Source organism: Eutrigla gurnardus (genome assembly GCF_963514095.1).
Source record: "Eutrigla gurnardus genome assembly, chromosome: 4".
In the NCBI taxonomy this organism is placed as follows: domain Eukaryota; kingdom Metazoa; phylum Chordata; class Actinopteri; order Perciformes; family Triglidae; genus Eutrigla; species Eutrigla gurnardus.
The window spans coordinates 27,342,961-27,358,241 of NC_139918.1; the positions used below are offsets into that span (position 1 = coordinate 27,342,961).

The 15,281-nt window shown below is 47.7% G+C and overlaps 2 protein-coding genes across 3 annotated transcripts; one reads left to right on the top strand and one right to left on the bottom strand.

The window, feature by feature from the left end:
- The first annotated feature begins 8,341 nt into the window (after positions 1-8,341).
- LOC311011821 (insulin-like growth factor-binding protein 3) lies at positions 8,342-12,078 on the top strand. Of its 2 annotated transcripts, none has more exons than XM_084006962.1 (4): positions 8,342-8,799; positions 9,301-9,551; positions 10,237-10,356; positions 11,941-12,078. In XM_084006962.1, the coding sequence occupies exons 1-4, from the start codon at positions 8,421-8,423 to the stop codon at positions 12,064-12,066; spliced, it is 876 nt and encodes a 291-aa protein (XP_083863088.1). In that variant the 5' UTR covers positions 8,342-8,420; the 3' UTR covers positions 12,067-12,078. The 2 variants fall into 2 exon arrangements, with proteins under 2 accessions (XP_083863088.1, XP_083863089.1); XM_084006963.1 differs by having other exon boundaries at positions 9,304-9,551.
- Positions 12,079-13,774: 1,696 nt separating this feature from the next.
- On the bottom strand, positions 13,775-15,027 carry LOC311012267 (insulin-like growth factor-binding protein 1). Its single transcript, XM_084007647.1, has 4 exons — positions 14,579-15,027; positions 14,335-14,471; positions 14,081-14,218; positions 13,775-13,981 (listed from the first exon to the last, which is right to left on the bottom strand). The coding sequence occupies exons 1-4, from the start codon at positions 14,922-14,924 to the stop codon at positions 13,856-13,858; spliced, it is 747 nt and encodes a 248-aa protein (XP_083863773.1). The 5' UTR covers positions 14,925-15,027; the 3' UTR covers positions 13,775-13,855.
- Positions 15,028-15,281: the final 254 nt, after the last annotated feature.

Consider the following 15,281-nt stretch of genomic DNA (forward strand, 5'->3'; position numbering starts at 1 on the left):
CATTTAATGTCGGTGATCTGTTAACTCCTGAAAGGTGGGGAGGAGGAGGAGGAGAAATACAGTCTGGCACGGTTGCTAGGCAACAGCCGTAGACTGAAGTGGTACCAACAAACGAGGGTTTTTTTTCTGATGTTTTAAACTTACGGTTTTACGAGAGTTGACCAAACGAGATGCAACTTGTTGGTTCGTGACATCTTAGAGGTTCGACAGCGCCAACTGTTTCCTGTCTCTGTGCTAACTAAGCTAACTTAACTAACTTAGCCAACTAAGCTAACTTAGCTAACTTAGCTTCATATTTAGCCAAAAAAAAATTCCAAATCTTTCACTAACATCCAGTTTTCTGCCTTTGTTTCCTCTTCAGTAGCGTATTACCACTCTCTGACATCACTTATGTGATTATATCTTTTTTATTTTTAATATTGTAGCTCTCTATGAGTGAAATATTCAAATCCGAGACTCCACGTTTTAACGCTGTGGTTGCACTTTTCCTCCAACAGGAATATTTGAATGTATTGTGCATCATTTTTGCACAGTCATGTCACATTTTCTCAAAAATGTGGAATATTAAAGTATATTAAACTTGTTAAACGTCCATGTCTTCAAATAGAATTCGAAATAAAGTTCTGTGTGTTTGAATGAAGCACACTTCCATAGCAGATATAATGAAGGAACTCTGCTGAAAACATTGTTGCAGAGAAGTAGCTTCAGTTCAAGTTGCGGCCACCAGAGGGTGCTAGCAACACTTTTGAACCTAAAACGTGTTATTTTGTGACGTGGCTTGTTCTGAAGTGTAGCTTAAAGGTGACACAGTGGTGATGGTGACTGACCTAAATGGATCACATCTTTTGACTAACACACAAGTGTTATATGCCCCCCCCCCCCCCCCCCCCCTGTCTCATTTCTGGAAGTGTGGTAAAAGAGGACTTTACCTGCACGCGAGCCCGGACAGGTTGTTCTTATGGTGCTCATAAGGGATAGACCCCCTCTCCTCCCCTCATTACTGTCCCTCTGCAGGTGGTGAAAGTGAAGAATTCCCGGGGAGGGCAGGAAGGAAGCGAAGGGCCCAGGTGTGGCGGCTGCAGAGAGCCCAGTCTTCCTCTGTTATTTAGTGCTGAGTCGCCTCAAAGCCAGTCGGGGGGGGGGGACCACAAACTGAGTAGACCTCAGAGAAATCTGTCGAGAGACACTATTTCATAGTATCATGTTAGGCACATGACTGCAATAACTCCCCATTAAACTCCTTTTAGACGTCTTATTTCTTATAACCGAGCTGATTAATGATGATGAGAATGTTCTCCAACCATCAGCCTCCACACGGAGGCCGCTGATGAGCCTCTGTAATATAATCGCTGCTATTGTGTTGACATTCCTGACCCGAGCAGGGACCCGTAACAGACACTGATTATCACTGTCACACACAGTATGCCCGTCTTTACAAACGCCAGCTTTCCAAATACACTTCCCGGATTTAGCACCAGTCTCCAAAAAAAGGCCAATCAGGTTTCACTTTGCAGATAACGTGGAGGTGAAAGGGCGCGTTCATCGAGGCCGATGGAGCTCGTTCTCATTACTGCGAGCTCTCCAGCAGATTTTTTTTTTACGGCCACTTAATTAGAGGGGCAGGGCTCATCTCGTTGCTCTGAGGCGGAATAAAAGTTGGGGAGCAAAAATAGAAAGTGCATTCTGGCATGGCTGCACAATTTGAGGCCCCCTCAATTTTGTTTTCAGCAGACACACAAACCTCAAAACGCGCTGGGATTAATTTTGGGCTTTCATATCAAGGCCACGGGATGGTTCAGGTCAGGTCAAGATGCTGCACCAACGCCATCGAAGGAGCGTCGGTTGTTTGTGAGCGATTCTGTTGGAGAATCATTTAATGAATGTAAGTTCAGAGAAACCGAAACACAAACTGAGACGTGACCCGTTAACAGTGGGAGGGGGGAGGGCAAGTCACAGAGTTCATGGGTGCATGAGGGACTCCTGGTCTACCCCCGAGATCTGTATGCTGTAGAATGCTGTGGAGGGTCCTCTATAGGCCAGGGTCAGGGGGGTCCCTATAGGCCGGGGTCACGGGGGTCTCTATAGGCTAGAGTCAAGGGGGTCCTCTATAGGCCAGAGTCACGGGAGTCTCTATAGGCCGGGGTCACGGGGGTCTCTATAGGCCAGGGTCACGGGGGTCCCCATAGGCTAGAGTCACGGGGGTCCCTATAGGCTAGAGTCACAGGGGTCCCCATAGGCTAGAGTCACGGGGGTCCCCATAGGCCGGGGTCACGGGGGTCTCTATAGGCTAAAGTCACGGGGGTCCCCATAGGCCGGGGTCACGGGGGTCTCTATAGGCCGGAGTCACGGGGGTCTCTATAGGCCGGGGTCACGGGGGTCTCTATAGGCTAGAGTCACGGGGGTCCCTATAGGCTAGAGTCACGGGGGTCCCTATAGGCTAAAGTGACGGGGGTCTCTATAGGCCAGGGTCACGGGGGTCCCCATAGGCTAGAGTCACGGGGGTCCCTATAGGCTAGAGTCACAGGGGTCCCCATAGGCTAGAGTCACGGGGGTCCCCATAGGCCGGGGTCACGGGGGTCTCTATAGGCTAAAGTCACGGGGGTCCCCATAGGCCGGGGTCACGGGGGTCTCTATAGGCCGGAGTCACGGGGGTCTCTATAGGCCGGGGTCACGGGGGTCTCTATAGGCTAGAGTCACGGGGGTCCCTATAGACCGGAGTCATGGGGGTCTCTATAGGCCAGAGTCATGGGGGTCTCTATTGGCCAGAGTCACAGGGGTCTCTATAGGCTAGAGTCACGGGGGTCTCTATAGGCCGGGGTCACGGGGGTCTCTATAGGCTAAAGTGACGGGGGTCCCCATAGGCCGGGGTCACGGGGGTCTCTATAGGCCGGAGTCACGGGGGTCTCTATAGGCTAGAGTCACGGGGGTCTCTATAGGCCGGGGTCACGGGGGTCTCTATAGGCTAGAGTCACGGGGGTCTCTATAGACCAGAGTCACGGGGGTCTCTATAGGCCGGAGTCACGGGGGTCCCTATAGGCCAGAGTCACGGGGGTCTCTATAGGCCGGGGTCACGGGGGTCCCTATAGGCTAGAGTCACGGGGGTCTCTATAGGCTAGAGTCACGGGGGTCTCTATAGGCTAGAGTCACGGGGGTCTCTATAGGCCAGAGTCACGGGGGTCTCTATAGGCCGGAGTCACGGGGGTCCCTATAGGCCAGAGTCACGGGGGTCTCTATAGGCCGGAGTCACGGGGGTCCCTATAGGCCAGAGTCACGGGGGTCTCTATAGGCCGGGGTCACAGGGGTCCCTATAGACCAGAGTCACGGGGGTCTCTATAGACCAGAGTCACGGGGGTCTCTATAGGCCAGGGTCACGGGGGTCTCTATAGGCCAGAGTCACGGGGGTCTCTATAGGCCGGAGTCACGGGGGTCTCTATAGGCCGGAGTCACAGGGGTCCCTATAGACCAGAGTCACGGGGGTCTCTATAGACCAGGGTCACGGGGGTCTCTATAGGCCAGAGTCACGGGGGTCTCTATAGGCCGGAGTCACGGGGGTCTCTATAGGCCGGAGTCACAGGGGTCCCTATAGACCGGAGTCACGGGGGTCCCTATAGGCCAGAGTCACGGGGGTCTCTATAGGCCGGAGTCACGGGGGTCCCTATAGACTGGAGTCACGGGGGTCTCGACTCATCACCCGCTTCCAGTCCCTTCTCATGTCAGGGGGTCTCGACTTCTGTCTTGACCCCGCCTTCTCATGATTGATTTACTTACCTGCCTTCATGTGTCTCACCTGTGCCTCTTTGTCTCCCTCCTGCTGTATGTCGCCCCCCCCCCCTCCCCCCAGGCTTTGCTGCTGGTTTATTGTTAAAGTAAAGTACCTGAAGTACTCTTTATTGTAACTACTGCAGCCCTTTATCTTCATGTTTCATCCTAATTCACATCGATCAAAAAAACAACCACATTAACAATTACATGTAGTTGCATAAAAACAGAAGGGAAAATGTACAGGAAGCATATAAAATATGTCTCGAACAAACTTAAATGAAATGAGCTGGGCGGAGGAGATGTTTGAAATAGATGGAGCATTGTCGGGCTGAGGATCTCCGAGGGGATGGTCCCTTTATCTGCCCTTTGTTTACGATGAGTTGGTGTCAGTTAAATTACTCGTCCATTTCTTTTGTGTTTAAATCCTTTGATGCCATTGTTGCAGAGCGCAAAGAAAGAAAGTCAAATGAAGCGCCAATGGAAAAAGTACACTCGATCAGAAACAGCTTCATTGGCAGATCATGATGACATTCATAATCATAATTCAGTTACAATAAGGCTCGGGGAGAGAGAAGCACGACCAAATCAATATACTTTACACATGTGAGGTTTAAAAATGTGTCCACAAGACTTACAGACATAGGAAGTGATGCAGTCTGGGGGTTTGTGGGGGGGTCGGGGGGGGGGGGGGACTCGGGGCCCAAAAGTGAGCGGCGCCACTCTTGCCCACTTCCGAGCACCCTGCAATCCGTCAGGCTGAGTGCTGAGAGCTCCTCTCTCTCCGTCCTCCACTTTGCTCAGACCTAATTACAGCCTTGGACTGCCTTCGGGGGCCAAGCCTCCAGAAAAAAAGGGGGGGGGGGACCATGACAGCCCCGCGAACAGACCACTCCAAATAAAAATTAACCAACTTTGGAATTTGATGAAAGGTGGCCTTTGCATCCCCATCCCCCCCCCCCCCATCTTTTTTGGCTCTCACCATTCAAACCCACATCTAATAATCGGATAACTGTCGAAGGCGTGTACGGGTGCCAGCCGGAGCCGAATCAAAAGGGGGGAAAAGATGATCATATTAATCATAACGGGGCGTCCAAATCATCTGTGATGAGAAGTCGGCTCGAAATATATGAGACGGTCATGAGACTATGGGGGGGTCATGTGATCTATGCCACCCCTGGTACTCCAACACACCTCCATGCAACTCCATGTGAGAAAGGGGAGGAGGTGGCCTTCTCCTGGTTTAACCCAGACATGTTCTGCAAGACCTCCAGCTGATTCAACTGTGCTTTTTCAAATCTGTGAGCTTTGCCCCCCCCCCCCCCCCCCCCCCATCACTGCAGTAACACCGTCACATCCGCTCCACCTCTCTGCACCCCCAAAAACAAACCAAAAACACTCGGAGACGTGGAGGAGGTAAACCAGAAAGAGAAGCATTACCACGTATGTACATTAGGGTGAGTATTGGCAAGAATCTACGTGAAACGTATCACGATATCACGATATTGCGATATAAATAAAGATGAAAACAACAAGTACCTGTAAATGTACATCAGATGATATTGATCAGAGGACAAATTGAGTCAAAACTATTTCATTCAAAACAGTCTCTCCATTTTATTAATTCCCATGAAATTCACCGGAATAAATATTGAAAATAAAATGGAAAAGGATAAAGTACTGCATTCACAACGCATCTAAACATGAATCTTTTTTTTATATCGTTCCTTATAAAAATATTGAAAAATCGATATTGCATTGGGCGGCAAATTATCGCGATATATTGCCGTATCGATATTTTTACCCACCCCTAATGTACATGCATCAAAAAGCCTTTCTGCTCCATGCATCAGTAAAATAAAATACTTTTTTCCCACCCTGATTATATTCAAAAGATTTTAAAAAACTGTTTTTTTTTTTTAATTTTAAGCAGATCACATGCAAAATATATATGCACACAACGATCTGCACTGCTGGAGAGCACCTTCCTTTTCCATCATTTGGTCGGACTGCTCCTTTAAAAGGTGAACGTGCAGCTTTATAATAGTAAGTAATGCAGCATTATGAAAATAACGGCTCACAGCAATCTATGGCTTTCACAGTATTTAAGGTTAAATGTGTGACATCCAGGAGCAGCTGAGTTTAATATTTAAGACCACTCCGACCACTTAGTGTGTCTGATCTGTCCTCAAACATGTTAAAGACAGTGGAAAACAGCGGTCGTGTCGGCGTGTCGCCCTTTGACAGCAGGTTATGTTAAACACATGTACATTAATATCCTGTGTGTGCAAAAGCAAATTCTTCACACTCCCTCTTTATTGAATGGCTGCTCGGCGGGAGGACATTCCTCCGGCACATTGCTCCCCGTGCCCGGCTCTCCTCTGCTATGCTGAATATGCACAGGTGGCTGCAGAGACCCCCCCATCCCCTCCCCCCTCCTCCCTTTCATGAGAGGGAGGGAAAATCAGCAGGCCTTTTTTTTTTTCAGCTTATGAAACAAATGTTTGGCATTCCACTGAGCGCTGCTCTGCTGTAGACCTGTCTGTTAACAGGCGGCAGGACGCCAGGGCTTGTTGGCAACTGATTTGACATCAGGCTTCCAAGCAAAAAAAAAAAAAGAGCTGTACACCTCGCCTCACGCTGCCTGTTATTCTTCTGAGGTATTCTGGGACATTTTGCATGACGGCGTATTCTCCCCTCTCTCTCATCTGTAACCAATTAATAGTGGAGTTAAAAAAAACACACAAAAAAGCCAGCTTCAGATGTAATTACTCAGGAATGTTCTCACTCGCATGTGTGGTATGCGTCTATATTTTAAGATCTGCTTTGTGGCACTGACAAATGAGTAGAACAGGCCCAGCTATGTCACACGTCCTAACAACGAGTTCAGAGACTGTACTGGGACAAAAAGCACTGGATGCCATGTGGTCAGGTTACCGGTCTATGTTTCTCCAAAGATGATAACAGGATTATATATTTCCTGGCTTTCATCTGGCCTCCATGGAACCTGTTTACTCTAAAACAATCTCATATATTCATTCATAAAAACCCTGTGGTAGTACCGTTTAATGCTACTCATTTGCAAACTTTTGAAGTCGCGGTTCTGCAAATGCCAATATTTGAGTAAAACAAAAAGTAGGCCTAATTAAAATAATTTATAAAAACCTATAATTAACTTTAGGCATGTGATGTAAGCCACACACAATGATAAATAAACGACATGTAGAATTTCTTGTCGTTAATATGATTGTTAATAATATTAGTGAATAAATCAGGTGGCAACCTGAAGAGTGAAACCAACCCAAAAGTGCCTTAAGCTGGCATTCTCGCCATCGACCATCGGGGGGCGACTCCTCTGGGTGCAAAAAGAAGTCAGATTGCAAGAAAGTATAGAAGAAAATTATGAGTTTATGGTCTCAATTTCTAGTTTCAAGCCTTCTTCAAATGAGCATAATGTTCATTTAGGAAATTATGATAGATTTAGAGTCAAACAGAGCAGAATGCAGGGGATGCTTAGGGGGCGGGGCTACTGTGTGATTGACAGGTCGCCACCACAGTGCAATTAGCTCCTTAAACACTTAGCTGTAAAGTTGACCTTGTATTATGAAGCTAGCTTTGTGAACAACTTCACACCAGAATCCATTAAGGGTGCCGCTTATGTTCAGATCCACCTGTCGCTCCTCCACAGTCCAAATATGGTCAATTTCCCTTCCCTGTTACAAAAAATCCAAGATTGCGACGCTGGACTTTCCTCCAGGAGATATGGATGTATAAAGAGAACTTATAGCGATGCATTAGGCAAAACAAAATGTGTCAAATAAAAAATGAAAGATTCCAAACAACGTGCAATACAAAAAAATATTGCCTTAATTTTAAGTTTAATTTTGATATAAAGAATGTATATTTTATAATAAAAAAGATGATTTGTCTGTTAAATTTTATTCTGCAGGGTAATATAGTTGTAAAATAAATGTGGTGCTCTTAAACCGCATAAAGGCAGGGTCATGTGCACACACACACACACACACACACAAACACACACACACACACACACACACACACACACACACACACACACACACACACAGCAGATGAAGTGCCACTGAATCATTAAGAAGTTAGAACTGCACCAGAGGGGAGGAAGCACACGCACGCGCACACACACGCACGCGCACACTATTGGCGCCCCCTGTGAATGAATCTGTGCATGGCAGGACCTTGGACTTCTGTGTGTGCAGCTCGTCAAAACTACATTAAACCCCCGCTATGGATTCTCTTTGGAGTTATTCCTTCAACTATTATTAGTATTTATTGAAACGCATTCGTGCTTTTACGACCTCAACCAAATCTGAGGCCCAAAAAAAGGGCTGTTAAATGTTATTTCTTTTTTAACAGTTCCAATTCTATTCCAAATCAATGTTCCATGTTGTTTTCTGCACTTGCTCTGATGCTTTAAAGCGGAGGAGCGCAGGCTGCTCGGGGGTGTGCCTACAGACGCCGGGGTCTATATATATTGGGATGTTTTGTGTCCGGTGGCTTTATGTGAATGAGAGTGAAGCTGCTGCCCCAGTCTTAAACGTCACCAACAGTGGCACAGAGCGGCGCTTCCTCACTCTTTTTTTTCTTCACGCACACTCTCTGTCTCAGAGACTCTCCACACGATGGACTCCCGTTTTCGCGCACTTTGCATGATGACTTTTGTTCTGGCGTCGCTCACGCGGAGGTCAGGTGGTGCCGTCGGACCCGTTATCAGATGCGAGCCGTGTGACGTCGGCGCGCGGCTCTCGTGCAAGCCGCTGCCCAAGGACTGCGCCGAGAGGGTCCGCGAGCCGGGCTGCGGCTGCTGCATGACCTGCGCGCTCAGCTTCGGGCAGCCGTGCGGCGTGTACTCCGGGAGATGCGGCTCCGGGCTCGGCTGTCAGCATCAGCCCGGCGAGACGAGACCTCTGCAGGCGCTGCTGGAGGGACGCGGGATCTGCGCGAACGCGACGAGCAGACGACTCGCCGCCGGACCGACTCCTCCGCTCAATGAACTGCCAGGTAACTGTTGGGCACCTTTTACGCACGTTACGCACGCACATATAGTTGTTGTATTCATGTTTAACGCGTGAAAATGACAATACAGACGGTCTCATTGGATAATTCAGCTTCTAATCACAAAGGAAGATGTGTAGATGTGAACCAGCTCTTAATTCTAAGACAATGAGAGGATAATTTGATTTGGAGGAGGCAGGTTTAGTCTAGGAGGAATGTGATGGTGCATAAAAGAGGTGCAACTCAATATCAGGAAGGCGTTTTAAACTATTTAAGACTTGAACTTCCTTGAATCAGATTAAATCTGGACTTTCAGGTTGGAGAAAGTGCATCTAGTTGTGTTCTCAAGGTCATTTTGCATATTTCTGTTAATTGAAAGCTTCCTCGTGACTCTCAGCTTGACCTCTAGCTTGACCTCCAGCTTGCTAAGAACAAATGTGTCTCTATCAGGTTTAACATGATCCCCTTAAATTGGAAGATTTGTGAATGAACACATGTTTGTTCCAGCAGAGACTATGGAGACCCAGGAGGAGGATCAGAATTCCACCGGGTCGGTCCGGCAGAACTCCTACAGCACCCACAGACCCCCGGGACCCCTGAGACCTCTGCTTCACCCCTTCTTCCCCTCCGCCAAGTCCGAGGTCCTCAGACGGGAGCAGCAGAAGAGAACCCAGAGCTTTAAAATGGAGGAGCTCCCGGGGCCACTCATCACAGACCAACAAAACTTCTCTCTGGAGACCAAACAGGAGCCCGAGTATGTAAGTACCACCACCAACTTTTTTTTTTAAATTTCTTTCAGAGCATACTGGAGGAATGTTTTTCTCCTCTTCCTCTGTGTTTTGGTGGGGTTTCTTTTTTCTCTCCCCTTGCGGGTGATGAAATGTTTTGGGTAGCGGTGCCGATGGTTGGCAGGCATCACGCAGCAGTAAGAATGGCATGGCGAGGGAGCGGGTACGATGGCCCTGCGGCTGACCTGGGTCAGGCGGTTGTTTGGCCACAAGGCGTCCGCGTGCCGGGTGCGCTGGGAGCCAGCGAATGATGGATTGGCCTATGTGAGTGCCTGTTGGGAAGCCCTGCTGCTATTTTGATCTTCTCTTTGGCCGGAGAAGTGAGCACACACTAGTAATGGGCTTTGACTGGGCTGCTTTGATTAGTGACTGGAGTACTTGGACTTGAGAAGCAGCCTTTTTGGCTCCCTCGTTGAGCTCTTTTTTTCACTTTTATCCCTCCATCCTTTGTGTGAAGTGTAAAGAGTACTCAGCAGCTTTTGGCAAAACGGTTTAAGCCGCTACAAGTCAGATGAATCGATTCCTCGTTCGACATCTCTTTCATTTTGCAGCAGCAGGCCATTGTTGAGGCTCTAGCTCTTGCTAATGACATTGGCCGCCCTCTTGAAGTTGGAGATGTTAAAGTGTGACTGCTTATGTGTCCCCTCACCTGTAGGGTCCCTGTCGGCGAGAGATTGAGAGCATTCTCAGCAGCCTCAAGATTACAGACATTCTCAACCCCAGAGGTTTCCGCATACCAAACTGTGACAAGAAGGGCTTCTATAAGAAAAAGCAGGTAAAAAAAAAACACATTCAAATGATTGATTTGATGTCGACTGTACGCTAAAATAGAGATTCAAACGCATTGTTTAAACAAAAAGTTTCCAATTTGCCGTAAAAAAAAGGAAACCCACATTTCCTTTTTTACATGCTGCATTAATAGGGATTCCGAAGTGGAGTGACTCAAGCTTCTAGGTCTCCTGCAGCCCCAATTACAGATTGGTAGCTGTCCTCCTGTATTCATCGGTAGTCATTAGAGCCTCATCATTGCACCACCACACCAGTGAGGTAGACCCTAGCCACTGGCTCTGGAGACGGGAACCCACAGGGGCCAAACCCCAGTGGGGTTGACGGCTGGGACGATTGGCCGTTTAACGGGAACCCTCCCAGGGAGACAGACGTCAAGGTGGCTGCCGCCGGCACCCGACGCGCTTCCCCCCCATAATTGCTGGACGTGCACAGAAATAGAGCCTTGGTCCGTCCCCGCCGCTCAACATGGTTCACCCACGAATCGGGTTTGTAATAAACGAGCGGTTCTGACGCATTCATATGGAGGCACTTAGGGCTCCCTGCGTCGCCGAGGCAGCTCTTCTTATAACACAGCGGTCCCTCCTGCTTAATGGAAGCGTTCCCCTTGACCTGCAATCATCTCACAACGCCCGGGGGCTCATTGTCTTTGTTTATGTAGAACGGGCCCAGTGTCGAGCCCTGAGGTACCCCGAAGGAGGGACCACGATATTTCACATTGGTCAGTTTAATTTGGACGTTTGCAACAATTTGAAGCAAAAAGGCATCTCTTATTACAGCTTTTAATGACAGCAAATGTCTTTTTGGAGCAAAAAAAAAAGAAGTAATAATAGGGTTGGAAGCACATTTTTCTTCTGTGAACTGCATCAAATGTGGATTTCGGTATTAGATCCAGCACATCACTTTTGATATGAGTCTTGCAGCTCAAATTTAAAACCCATTATGACACATTTCCCATATACTTCCTGTCCCGCTTCCATCGAGGGGATGAGCCTCGGCTCGGGGACGTCTTCCTTCCCGATCGGATCCCTCCGCGGAGCAGCAGCAGCAGCAGCGCCGTTGCTTCAGCCCTCGAAAATGAATGGCTGCATGTTTTACTAGAGCGGAGGTTGACCTTTAGTAAAATTGGCAGTAAAATAACAGCCCTTGGGTAGCTCCACAGACTCTGTAAGTCATTTGTAGTACCCATAATTTGGAGGCTGTGGGGTATAATCAGCAACAGATGATTCGCACTGGCCACCAGCTTCTGAAAATAGATTCTCGGTTCTCAGTTGTTCACAAACGGGACTAAGCAAATATTTTACCAGGTTTCTGTTTACCTTAAAGGTCTCTATATGTGTGTGTAACAGGAGGTAGACCATAAAAGCAGCTCAAAATACCACAGCGCGCCGGATAACCAAGGCTGCGTCGACTCAGCACAATCCGACCATTAATTCCTCTTAACTGCCGCTGTTCTACTTCGTTGAGTGAAATCGTTCTTCTCGTAATGCTGCATATTAAAACTGGCTTTGCACATTTTAGCTCACTTCTTCTTCCATCCGTTCACCTCGTCTCCCTTCCTTTCACTTTTCAGTGCCGTCCGTCCAAAGGCAGAAAGCGAGGCTTCTGTTGGTGCGTGGACAAATACGGGCAGCCCTTGCCAGGTTTCGATGGGAAGGAGCGAGGAGACGCCCAGTACTACAACTCCGAGAGCCAATAGGAGCGGAGCGGCGACGGAGGGAGGGAGGGTGGGGAGCGAAAGCAAGAAGACTTGTAAACAAATGGAGACACTGAGGATATTGGGAGAGAGGTCAAGAGATGGCTCGGGCCCGATAAATGGATGTTTTTGCTATTTCCATCTGTTGCCTGAGGGACCTTTTTCTTTGCGAGGCGGAGCAAAGGGAACAGAGGGAAGAGGACCAAGAGGAGGATAAAAAAACAGATATTGTACTTTCCTGCCGTGGATGGATTCTTCATAAGCTTTTTTTGTCTCGGACAACTTCTGAGAAGTTTTGGGATCAGAAACCTTTATTCTGATTTGTAAAACATTTGTTACAAACATTGATGAAAGTGCTCTCCATTTACGCACAATTAAGTGGCATTGCACACGTGTACACGCTTGTGATGTGTAATCATTGTTTTTTTTTTGTATGCTCGTGATTTGTTATGAAGACGTCGTGCGTTGTCACGACAACCCTAAAATCGTATGTATGAACCCCCGGTTGCTTCCTGCTCCTCAGGGAGTCGGACTGGACTGTGCAGGTCCAACACTATAGTGCATATAAAGTAGTTGTTTTTAAATGCTGGATCTGAAGCCAAAATAAGGGGGGGGGGGATTTCCTTTGATCTGTACTGTGGTTGTTACTGTTTTTGTTGTCACTTTGCATATAAGCTGAATTTCTGGGGATAAAAGGCCAGAAAGATCTCCAATCTCTGGCTCGCCAGCGATGGTTCTCATCACTCGCCTTGATTTAAGTAAATACGCCGTTTGCATGTACAATGCAACCCTCAGAGGACTATTTTTTACTTAATAAAGGCAGAACTAAAGAATCCTTTCATTTGTTTTCCTTCTCATTTTGCCTTTTCTTCTTTTAAACACTTTTTTTTCCTTTTTTTGGTGCAGCTGAAAAACATTTAAACAAGACCCCCATTGCGATGAAAGAACATTTTTAATTGGATGGACATCCACAGAATTATAAGAATACATACACATTGTTTGAACAAAAAAAATAACAATAATTGGATAGCAGCATTCCTGGCATGTTGCACACACACACACACACAAAGCAGAAACACGTGAGTGAATCCTAATAAATATTTGAACAGATGCTAGAATAGGTAGACAGGAGAGAAGAAATAGTCCCTAATGTGAGAAAAGTGTAGCTGAGAAGAGCCCTAGAAAAAAATCTGCTAAACCAGTGGACCTGCAGGGACTAGTAGAGGTAGACAAAATGCAGAACAGCCCATCCCAAACCTCACGCTGGCTTGGATGAGCCCTGATATGTTTGTGCTCGGCCACCGTGCACATACTTGCGGCACTTTAAGTATTTCCCCTCAATACCCATTGAGGAAACGCCAATGGAGATACATTCAGACAATGTCAACACGTGGAATGAATGAGCGGCTGTGTTGTTGCTCCAGCTCCAGTTTTGAATGAATTTTTTTTTTTCCTTTTTAAACTGATCCTGAAGACTCTTGGCAGAGCTGTGGACATGTGGTTTTTGAGCAATGGAGTTATTTAGTCAGAAACACAAATGTATACAGTGTTGCCCCTTATTTACAATCGGGGGGTGGGCAAACATATAAAAAAATCTAAAAATGACAAATGGTTAATGCTAGTAAGAATAAATAAGTCTTGATACATACATCATGTAAATAATATGAGAGGAAATTTCCCCCTCTGGAATAAGATTTTTTTACATTTTGTGGGGTTTTTTTATGAAAGGAAGTTGGTTCGTCGGTGGTCGATGGTAGATTTACACTTTAACTTGTGTGTTTTTTTGTAAAGTTCATGGTGTGACTTCTTGGTGACACTCTGAGTCGTCGACGAGGTCGCTCGATCCCGGGAGCTTCTTCCCGTTCCAGGATGAGACACACCAGCAGCGAGCGGGCGGTCCGACCAGGGACGACTCACACTGAGAAACAATAAATCACCACGGTGGTTAGATTTCAGGATGAAGCTCGGGGGTGACGTTTTTTTTTTTGTTTGCCTCGTGACATCCTGGAGGACTCACCTGCTTGGGCTGGTAGTAGCCGTGTTTGTCGCAGTTGGGGAGGTAGAAGGTTGTGAACTTCTCTCCTAGTTTCTGCTGAGAGCTGGATATCATGTCCACCGCTGCGTGCAGCTCGATGTGACAGGGGCCTTGTGCGGACTGTAAAAGAAAAAGACGACCACATGTAAACAAAAACGCCATTTAGTCACTTCATTAAAGCGAAGGAAGGCAAAAATCCTTCATGAATCAGGTCAGTTGTTGTTTTTTTTGCTCACCTGTTGTGCCAGCTGGTCGCGGATGGCGTTGACCTTGGCCGTGACGCTCTCTTGGCCCTCAGTTGTGTCTTGGTGGTCCAAGGGAAGGTTGAGGCCCAGCAGGTAGTGCAGAGAGCTGTGGTCAAGGACGGCTTCATCTGTGCAAGAAAATAATTTTCACGATCAAAAACGTTCCTTGTGACAATATAAGTCCTTTAAAAGTAGCCGATATGAGCATGTTAAAAGGAGAGAGCTGCGAGACTACCTTGGCCCAGGTCTTCAGTGCAGACCCCCTGTCCTCTGGTGAGAGCGTGGAGCGGCCTGGCCTCGCCGGGCCTGGGAACGCAGCGGAGACCCTCGCCGCAGTGGGCCGTGTGAACCCCGCAGGCTTCTCCTTTCTCCAGAGCGCAGGCCATGCAGCAGCCACACCCGGGCTCCCTCAGCACCTGCCTGCAGTCCGCCGGGATGGCGGGACAGCTGTCGAGTTTCTCCTGCGTACAGGCGGCACAGCGGATGGGCTCCGGCCCCACTACCGGGGATGACCTCGCCGGGGCCAAGACGGTCAGAGCGGCCGCTGCCACGAGAGTCAGCTTCTCATATAATCCAGGCATCTCTCTTTGTGGATAAAATATGCTCTTCTTTTTAGGCTTGCTTTGGCAAACAGCTCAGCTTGACTGTATTTTTCCTTCTAAAGTGATTTCTCCGAACCAGTGGTATTTATATGGACGTCTGGCCTCCGCAGGTGTTAATGATTACTGCCTTTAAAGCCACCTTTAAACGGCAGATGACCCCGCTTGACGTGCGTAGATCCAGGTTCACAGGGTCTGCTGTCAATATTGACGTTGGGGCAATAGCGATTGTACATCAAAAACAACCCTGTTTTTCGCATGACCAAATACAGATTTTTTACCTTTGAGGTTATGAAAACAATCACATGAAACACTGCTGTTATATATATTATATATATC

Bases quoted from the DNA above. Each gene is read 5' to 3' on its own strand.
- LOC311012267 (XM_084007647.1), bottom strand. From the start codon at position 14,924: ATGCCTGGATTATATGAGAAGCTGACTCTCGTGGCAGCGGCCGCTCTG. The intron at 14,472-14,578 runs GTAGTCTCGCAG...TTTCTTGCACAG, and splicing joins CACTGAAGACCTGGGCCAAG to ATGAAGCCGTCCTTGACCAC. The intron at 14,219-14,334 runs GTGAGCAAAAAA...TTTCTTTTACAG, and splicing joins GCGACCAGCTGGCACAACAG to TCCGCACAAGGCCCCTGTCA.
- LOC311011821 (XM_084006962.1), top strand. From the start codon at position 8,421: ATGGACTCCCGTTTTCGCGCACTTTGCATGATGACTTTTGTTCTGGCG. The intron at 8,800-9,300 runs GTAACTGTTGGG...TGTTTGTTCCAG, and splicing joins TCCGCTCAATGAACTGCCAG to CAGAGACTATGGAGACCCAG. The intron at 9,552-10,236 runs GTAAGTACCACC...CCTCACCTGTAG, and splicing joins CCAAACAGGAGCCCGAGTAT to GGTCCCTGTCGGCGAGAGAT.